Source organism: Molothrus aeneus, chromosome Z (genome assembly GCF_037042795.1).
Source record: "Molothrus aeneus isolate 106 chromosome Z, BPBGC_Maene_1.0, whole genome shotgun sequence".
NCBI classification, from domain to species: Eukaryota; Metazoa; Chordata; class Aves; order Passeriformes; family Icteridae; genus Molothrus; species Molothrus aeneus.
Window position 1 is genome coordinate 46,517,539 of NC_089680.1, and position 9,097 is coordinate 46,526,635.

Below are 9,097 nucleotides of genomic sequence, written 5' to 3' on the forward strand. Positions count from 1 at the left end.
GGCCACTCGCCCGGGCCCGGCGCGCGGCGGGGCAGGACTTCCGGGGCGGGGCTGGTTGTTAAGCGGTGAGGCTGCGGGACCGGCCCGAACTTTCCAGAAGAGTCGGGATCAGAGCAGCGCCGAGTGGGTTCTGCGTCCGCCGCCCCGGGGGCCTCCTGCCGCCGCCACCGCCGCTATGGTGAAGGAGACCACCTACTACGATGTGCTGGGCGTGAAGCCCAACGCGTCCGCCGAGGAGCTGAAGAAGGCCTACCGCAAGCTCGCGCTCAAGTACCACCCGGACAAGAACCCCAATGAGGGCGAGAAGGTCGGCGGGACGGAACGGGGCGGGCGGGAGGGGGCCGTGCGGGTGTCCCGCTGGGGGTGCTGCAGGTGCCTGAGTGCCGGTGACTGTCTTTTCCGCAGTTCAAGCAGATCTCGCAAGCTTACGAAGTGCTGTCGGACCCGAAGAAGAGGGAGCTGTATGACAAAGGAGGCGAGCAAGCTATCAAGGAGGGCGGCTCTGGCGGCGGCTTCGGGTCACCCATGGACATATTCGATATGTTCTTCGGCGGCGGGGGAAGGATGCAGAGGGAGAGGCGAGGTAATGTGTCGGCGGGGATATCAGATTCTCTGAAGAGAATGTCATAGATGTAGGAATTTAAACAGAGTTTAATTGAAGTACAGGGTTAATCTGAAAATTGGAGAAAACTGTTGTCCCTTAACACCTGAAACCCCAAGGGAGGGCGTTTGGTTGGTGCAGTGGTAGTTTGGTCTCCTGTGCATTGCCCTCTGTTAATCGCTAACCAGGTGTGTTTGGAGTACCTTTAGCTGAGTGTAAGCCTAGCTGCTGATAGACAGAATGGGAAATGAAAGGGTAAAGTATCTTAAAATAGTTTATTAACTAAGCTAGTGTAAGTGTAGCGTGTAAAAGCAACTAACTTGACATCAAGATCCAGTTCAGTCTGTGAAACTTTTCTCTGTTCTGCACTGTGCATTGGTATTATGTTGAAGGTGCAGTAAAATGCTACCCAGAAGTTAAGCTCCAGTTTAATCACGCTGGGAACTTTAAACTTGTTAAGAGCAGTGCTGATCCCATCACCTCTTAGTGCAGATCTGCTGAGAAAGGGAAGAAAAATTGTTTTGTTTTTAAGTGTTAAGAGTCTGTAACAGCCCAGAGCTCAGCATCCTTTAGATAACTGAGCCTACAGCAGCTGAAGTGCTAAGGAGTTCCCGAGGGTAAAACTGTAGTTGGTCATTTCTGGTTCCAGAAGGTCTCGTGGTGAGAGGAGGAAGGTGCCGAAGTGGAGATTCCAAACAGAGTCTCTCTGTTTGTAGGAGATCTGTTTGGTGACTTTGTTGAAACCAGGGTCCTGCATTATAAAACTTACACATTTGAGGTACTGTACGTTCTGTTGCTTTTACTGTTTGTACCTTTCCAGAAGGTATCCTCTGACTTTGCCAGAGTCAAAGTCATAACAACTGTTACCTAATACGACAGCAGCTGAGAAGGGGCTTTTGACTAATACGAGCAAAACAAGGCAAAGCTCTATTGAAACCAGATGCTAAAACCCAGAGACTTGGCTTACCATGGCTTGGCAGGGAGATGTGAAGACCAAGCTTCTAAGCTTGAGTAAATACTTGTTCTTTTACAGGTAAAAATGTGGTCCACCAGTTGTCAGTAAGTTTGGAAGATATGTACAATGGTGCAATGAGGAAACTTGCACTGCAGAAAAATGTCATCTGTGACAAGTGTGAAGGTAATGTTGAAACTGAAACTAAAGAGAATATGTTTCTAAAGCTTTTGGGGTTTTTTTTCTGGTAGCACATAACCACCTATCTCCATTTTTTGTTCTCAGGTCGTGGTGGTAAGAAAGGTGCAGTAGAATGCTGCCCTAATTGCAGGGGAACAGGCATGCAGATCAGAATTCACCAGATTGGGCCAGGAATGGTGCAGCAGATCCAGTCTGTGTGTATGGAGTGCCAGGGGCATGGGGAGCGTATCAGCCCCAAGGACCGGTGTAAGAGCTGCAATGGCAGAAAAATTGTTCGGGAGAAGAAGATCCTGGAAGTTCACATTGACAAAGGTGAGGTGTCTTACTGAGGTGAAGTATTGAACTTGAATGTGCTGACTGACTTTGCAGCACTAAAATAGAAGCCTTAGCAAATACCTGGTGTCAGTTTGGTAAGCAACAGTGCTAAATACGTAGCAAAATTGCTTATTGTTGTCTTACAAAAAGTAGAGTTGTTTTCTAGGGAAGGTCAACTACCTCTGTGTTCACTTCTTAAGCCTGGCACATAAATAAGAGTGAATTCTGAAACTTGCATTATAGTAAGCAGTGAATTATTTTTCAAGTCCCTCTAAGGCCAGTTTGTGATCAAGTAGTCTAATCAATTTTCACTGCCTGCAGCAAAACCCTGCAGACTCCGATCACTTCCGCTGTGTTTCAGTGTGAAGGGGAACCGGGTCTACTAGAGTGATAGGGTGCAGAGACAGTGCTAAGCCTCTCATGCTTAGAACTCTGTTGGCTACACACCCCTGACAGTGCTGCCCAGCACAGGTGCTACTTCCTTGCCTGGCAAAATGCAGCTTGATACACAGACCCTCAGTGTGATGGGTGAAGGTAATGGTATTGAGTGACAAATGCATCTCTGCTGAGGGGCCTGCCCAGAAGCTGGTGGGAGAAGTCTCTGGAGCAGTGCAGCTTGTAGGACAGAGCAAGCTGACAAGTACTTGACTTTTACTGACTCGCTCGTGATTGTGACCTGCAGCTGTTACATGTGTAAAGTGTAAGCAGAGCTTATGCAATGCCTGAATTTGTGGGCAAAATCCTACAGTAGCAGTAAATATGAGGACTAGAAGGGATATATTACTGATATTTTGAACATATGAGGATGTTTTTCTAGAAGGAAGGGAAAAGAGACTCATATAGCATAAGAAAGCTAGTATTTTTGTTCAATAGACTTCTTGTGTGGGTGAAACAAGTTTCTTACAGGAGGTTTTCAGTCCATGGGGAATGCTTCTTCTACATGGCAGGCACTGAGATGATGCTTCATAAGGAGATGTGCCACATATTTATGAAACTGAAGAAGCTGACTAGTCAGTTGCTCTTGAAATAGAGTTTGTACACAGTGTTTCTGATTTCTTCTTTGTATTTGTGTGTATAATGAAAACTGTCTTGATGATATTTTCCTTCAGGACTTTATGTTGGTGGCTCTTTTGGCAGTACAGTTAAACCTGATGGTCTTGAGACTGAATTCAGGTTAGCACTGCTAAGATCTGTTGAACAAGTGAGTGGATTAAAAGAAAAAATAAAAACAAATGCTTCAAGGGAAGATCCTGATGTTCTTGCTTAAAGATACCTTGATGCCAGTTCATGCCTCTAAAAGTGTTTGTTGGTGGTGCTTTTATCTTAAAAATAAGAAAAATGTTTTTGTTTTGTGCAATAGGAATGAAGGATGGTCAGAAAATAACATTCCATGGTGAAGGGGACCAAGAGCCAGGTCTGGAGCCCGGGGATATTATTATTGTCTTGGATCAGAAAGACCACTCTGTATTTACAAGGTAAAGATGCTTGAATTCTCTTATGTTATCTCCTGTGATGTTTTTCCACATGCTTCCTTGGTTACCACTCATCTTGTAGGTACTGGAGTGTCAGGAGATAGGATCACATGACTGTCACTCAGCCATGAGTTTGTCTGGGTGGTCAGAGCAGCTCTGAGGTGAGTTCTGGTGCAACTAGTCTGGCCACTTGTGTTCTAATAGCATGAGCTAATCTCCCGAGAGCTTTGGCAGCAGAAGGGGATGGAAGGCAAACAAAAGCAGTTACAGCTAAGAGTTTACAAATCTTTAATTTTAAGAACTCATTGGAATACTGAAATTTTTAGTAGTTTTGAATATTTGTGACATGTTTCCTTGCTTTCAATTATTTAGCTCAGAAAATTGCCATTTAATGTAGTCCACTGTTGTCCACATGGCCTCAAGACACAGAAAACTTGGAGTGTGTGCACATGCATTCGTGGATCTTACTTAGGACAAATTTACTCAGTATAGTGTGCACCCTTGTGATCAAGTGCGGTTTGCCACACTTTATTTCCTGCCCAAGTGCTATAGGCAGCATAATTGGTCCTGTCTGGCTTTTATTGTGAAAGCAAAAGTGACTCAAGCAGTGCTGACCACATCTCAACTATTTTGTGCTCCCAGGCAATACTGCTGGGTGTTGCATACCTCCCTCTGTAGTGTTACTGTTTGTGGAATTAGTCTGTCCAGTATATTTTGGTCCAGTTAAAAGCACCGTTGATGAGCTTGCAGAACTGTGTTGCATTTGTTTTCTCACTGTTGCTGCTCAGAGCAGTTACAAAGGAAGTGGTGGGTTTAGAGAAAGCACTTATCACTGACCTTGTGCTTGTAAATAGGAACAGTGAGCCAAAGGTTCTTAGGAAACCTGCAGCTGGTCTGCCTGACTATCATGTATGGTGCTGAGCTCTTGAAGCTGGTGCCAGAATTCTGTGCCAAGGAACACTGAGCTCACAGGTTAAGAATCACTTCTGCTTTGGATGAGCTTACTCAGCTGATTTTTCTTAACTTCCAGTGAAACCAGACACTGATTCAGATGTGCCAAACTGTTCTCATGGTTTCCTGGGACCTGAAGTCAAAATTCTGTTACATTATTTTTGTCTATCCTTCTGCCCAATGCTTTCAGTTCTAGTGTCCTTCAATAACCCTTGATATTACTGGTCTTGTGGGGTTATGCTGAGGTCATGCTCTCACACAAGTGGGATGTTCCTCCTCTCCTGTCAGAGTCTAAAATTAGCTTTTCGTTCAAGTCTTCTGTCAGATGTTTTAAAAACAGGGTGAGTGCTCTATATTCTTTGAATAAGATGAAGGATTTTGTAGCCTTTGAACATGTAGACAATTACTAGTAGTGCCATACTGAAGTCAGAACACAATTAAAGTAATTAACACTAGATAATTCCAGATACTTCTTGGTACTTGTATCATTACCCAGAGTGGCCATCACGTGTTCAGACTTACCCTGGTAATAAATCTTGAGGGTGTCACAGATCGCCATAGTGCAAGCTAGTGCAATTAAGACTGTATTTATCTGCACAAAGAAAGGAATGAATTGTCCCAGTTTCAGTATTTATGAGGCTGAGAATTTTTTTTTAATTGGGAATGAGCAGTGAAGTGAAACTGGATGCCAATGGGCCTTGCTGTATTTATTTCTTCTCAATAAACACTTGCAACACTTTAGATAGCTTGACATGATCGTAATGGCTCTCAGAGTGAGCATTGTTCTAGTAATTGAGGAGCTACATTAATATTTGGTATGCTTTTTTTAGTTGCCTGGGTTTCTGTTATAATTACAGCTTATTGTAATTTCTAGATTTTAAATATTGAAGTTGGGTATGATCCTTGTACTGTTTCTCTCTCACTGTGGCTGTTGTTGATTGGTTCTGCCTTAGACGAGATGAAGATCTACTTCTGTCTATGGATATTCAACTGGTTGAAGCACTATGTGGCTTTCAAAAGCCCATCACAACTCTGGATAACAGAACTATTATTATTACCTCCCATCCTGGTAAGAGTTGGTTTGTTTTCTGTTGGAAATTCTAGCATACAGTGAATGTAAGCTGGAAATCTAAAGGAACAGAAGCTCCCCATCTTCATGTAGATGGGATGTGTGCTGGTATCAAATTCTTTGCCCTAGTCTTTGCAGTTCAAATCTTAAAATAAAAAAGGATTTTTGCATAGCAGTCAGCAGTAACTTTCTCTTTGCGTGACATAGTAACAGACCCTACCTCATGGACATACTTGCATCCTGAGGATATCTCATGAGAATTGAAGGCCGTGGGTCTCTGAAAACCACTTTTTCAGCCTTGGAAGCGATGGAGCACTTAATAAATTTGTAAGTATGCTTCCTTTGGGAAGCATAACAAGGTTTACAGGAATGTAATGTAGACATCAATCTGCTTTCCTACTCATATGTTACCAGGCAGTAAGTTCCTGTTAGACTACTACATGTTGCTGTCTAACCACAATGTAGAAAGCTACATAAATACTGAAGGGAATTATAACTAAAGCTGCTTCTGTTACTTGCATGGCTCCCTTCCTTTTTTGGTAATTTTTTGTTTATTTTTTTTTTTTAGGCCAGGTTGTTGAGCATGGGGCTATTAAGTGTGTGTTGAATGAAGGTATGCCAATCTATCGCAGACCATATGAAAAAGGACGTCTGATCATAGAATTCAGGGTAAGTGAATCAACTCACTTCCACAGCATTTCAGGACTGAACATCCATCCAAAATTCATCCAACAAGCACTACCCCTGTCAATAAGAGATACCAATAATCAGATATCCTGTTTTGGTATTTGTTCTTTACAATGGTGGGAACATGGAACCCATCAGAATTATAGTTCAGAATAGAGAAAACTTCCGGAACACTGTGCCTTCAAAGTATATTAGGTACCAGAGGAGTTTCTTCAGCAACCTTGTGAATTTCCATTTGCTTGACATATTCTTTAGTTTCTATTGCCCTGTAGGAAGGATGCATGAGTAACTTCAACTTCTGCACTGGAGCAGAAGAGTAGGTTGGAAAATGCTGGTTTTCTTCTCTGGGGAGAAGCTAATACTGGGAGCTGTAGGAGTAAGCCCCGTCTGCTACAGCTTAGAATATATTTAACCATATCTCTAATGTTGACGTTTTGTTTGTATTTATATTATATATATATTTGAATATGTTGTTGTATATGCTATTATAAATATGTAGTAATATGCACTATTGTATTACATTTCTACTTTGCTTTTGTGTTTGATTCTAGAGGGCAGCCTGAGGCAGATGAAGAAAGGTGTTGATTGAGTTGCCAGAGTTAGAAGCTAACTTCATGCAGGCATTAAAAAACAGCTTAGTGATGCTGATATTTTTGTAAGCTCTGAATTTAAGTAACCTAGGATGACAGACCTGACTTTGGCAGATATTTAACCTGTAGGTCTCTTTGACCTAATGAAAAGACAGTTCAGATAGATTTGAGTAACCTTAGCTCTTGATTTCAGGTGATCTTCCCAGAGAGTGGCTTCCTCTCCTCAGATAAGCTGTCCTTACTCGAAAAACTGCTACCTACAAGGCAGGAGATAGAAGAAACTGAGGAAATGGAACAGGTGGAATTAGTGGACTTCGATCCGTCTCAAAAGCGAAAACACCACTATAATGGAGAAGTGTATGAAGATGATGAGCATCAGCCTAGAGGTGGTGTTCAGTGCCAGACATCATAAATGGGCCAGTGAATAACTTGTGATGCTTGTTTTGTATGCAGTAGTGGATGAGTGAAGGACTACAAGCAGTTTACCCTCACCTGCTATTTGTTGTTCTATCCAGCCATAGTCATTTCTAAAAGCATAAAGAAATAAACTAAGTTACTAAACTGACTTTGCGATTTGTATAAAGCTCCAGGATGCAAGCTGAAATGAAGTTGACTGCACTTCACCCCTGCCTCTTGGTCCTGAAAACTCCCTTACCTGCTTGTCTTTTATTCCAAACCTTGTAATTCCTGTATGTGTGCAATTGCCCAGGCTTAAACTAAGATTCTGTGGTGTGCTTTTTAGAAATTCTAGATCTTACACTCTGTGAATAAAGTATGTACAAGTACTTATAATCCATGGTAAGATGTAGTAAAGTTTTGTACCAATTAGGATAATAATGTTTGGGCTTGTACTGGTGTTCGTTAAACAGGCCCTGGCTGTAATGCACCCACATGGTAGATGAGGCTAACACAGATGTGGTCAATCTTCACAGGCCCATTAATGTCATGAGATCCCCAAGCTCTCCACGCTATTCCACGTGAGGTCAGATAGTCCTTTCCTGTGCCAGCACTGGTCCTGACCCCAGAGCTAGGTGTGGAGCTTGCTTTGTTTCATCAGTGACTCACGTTTGGCTGCTGTCCTGCGCCACACTGCCTGTGGAGCCAGGGGTTGCTTGGAGCTGTCTTGGCTACTGTGCATTAGTAAAATCCTCTAGGCTTTGTCAGCATGCAGGTGGCTTGGAAGGTCAGACTGCTGCTAGGTGAAGCTCGATTTCCACCCTGATTACTGAAATCAGATACCCTTGGTGTGTTGTGGAGAGCGGCACCGGTCCTCTTAGTGGGTATATGTGATCCTGCAAAGGAAAGAAGGCTGTTGAATACAACCAACCACTGCATCTGGGATGTTCTGCAATGAATGTATTGTGTGCATTATTTCAAGCTGACTCTTAAATTTCTGTATGAATGTTCTAATTATTGTAGATGAAGTGTTTCCGATATAATTACAAAATTGTTCATTGCCTCTTTTCTTAGACCAGATGTTGGTTCAAAAACACCACCCCCTTCTTTTTAGACAGCTATTCACAGAAAAATCTTTAAAACCTTCTTTCAGAAAATATGCTGAGAGGACATGTCCAGATTTAACCTCTCGTGTGGTAGTTTAGTCTTAACCATCTGGCTTGGGACAGAGCTTATGCTTTTCTGCTTGGAAGCAAAAGTGTCGCGAGGAGAACTCATCTAAGTAGCTGCTGCGCGGCAGTACATGTATTGTAACCTGAATATCTGGAAGCTCTTAGACAAAACATCTCTAGTTTATCTAAATGTTACAAGTTTCATTGTATAAAGACAGCTAGTATACCATGGATTTTGTACCTCAAATGTGGTCCCTTTCAGGTACTTACAGAACTGTGATCTTTCACCTGCATGTTTCACCTACTTTTCTGTTTTCTTTCTCAACAGAAATAAAATTCTGTAGGCCAAGTGTTTTTCCAAATTCTACTTGAATGAGCTCATCAGTGAGATGAAAAATGTGACCTGCAGGTGCCTGTGCTCTGTCAGTAGGATGGTTTGAGTCAAGGGGAGAAACAGAAAGTAATCTTCTTCTGGCTAGGGCTTAATCCTGCACAGCTGGCTTGAGACTAAAACAGCAGTAAAATAAGCTCCTTTTTTCCAGCTCAGTAAGCACCCATGGTTTTGGATTTTTTTTTCCTTAACCACTAGATAAAAACAGCAAGAACAAACAACACCCATTCATAGCCTTTCTCTTGACAGTGGGACATGATTTTGCTTCAGATGACTGTGTATTATATTTAAAAAAAACCT

The 9,097-nt window shown here is 42.6% G+C and overlaps 1 protein-coding gene across 1 annotated transcript; it reads left to right on the forward strand.

Moving 5' to 3' along the window:
- Window positions 1–35: 35 nt before the first annotated feature.
- On the forward strand, window positions 36–8,755 carry DNAJA1 (DnaJ heat shock protein family (Hsp40) member A1). The gene is made up of 8 exons (XM_066568889.1): window positions 36–307; window positions 406–583; window positions 1,635–1,739; window positions 1,839–2,066; window positions 3,430–3,544; window positions 5,446–5,561; window positions 6,130–6,230; window positions 7,032–8,755. The coding sequence occupies exons 1-8, from the start codon at window positions 176–178 to the stop codon at window positions 7,248–7,250; spliced, it is 1,194 nt and encodes a 397-aa protein (XP_066424986.1). The 5' UTR covers window positions 36–175; the 3' UTR covers window positions 7,251–8,755.
- Window positions 8,756–9,097: the final 342 nt, after the last annotated feature.

Bases quoted from the DNA above. Each gene is read 5' to 3' on its own strand.
- DNAJA1 (XM_066568889.1), top strand. From the start codon at position 176: ATGGTGAAGGAGACCACCTACTACGATGTGCTGGGCGTGAAGCCCAAC. The intron at 2,067-3,429 runs GTGAGGTGTCTT...TTTGTGCAATAG, and splicing joins GGAAGTTCACATTGACAAAG to GAATGAAGGATGGTCAGAAA. The intron at 5,562-6,129 runs GTAAGAGTTGGT...TTTTTTTTTTAG, and splicing joins TATTATTACCTCCCATCCTG to GCCAGGTTGTTGAGCATGGG.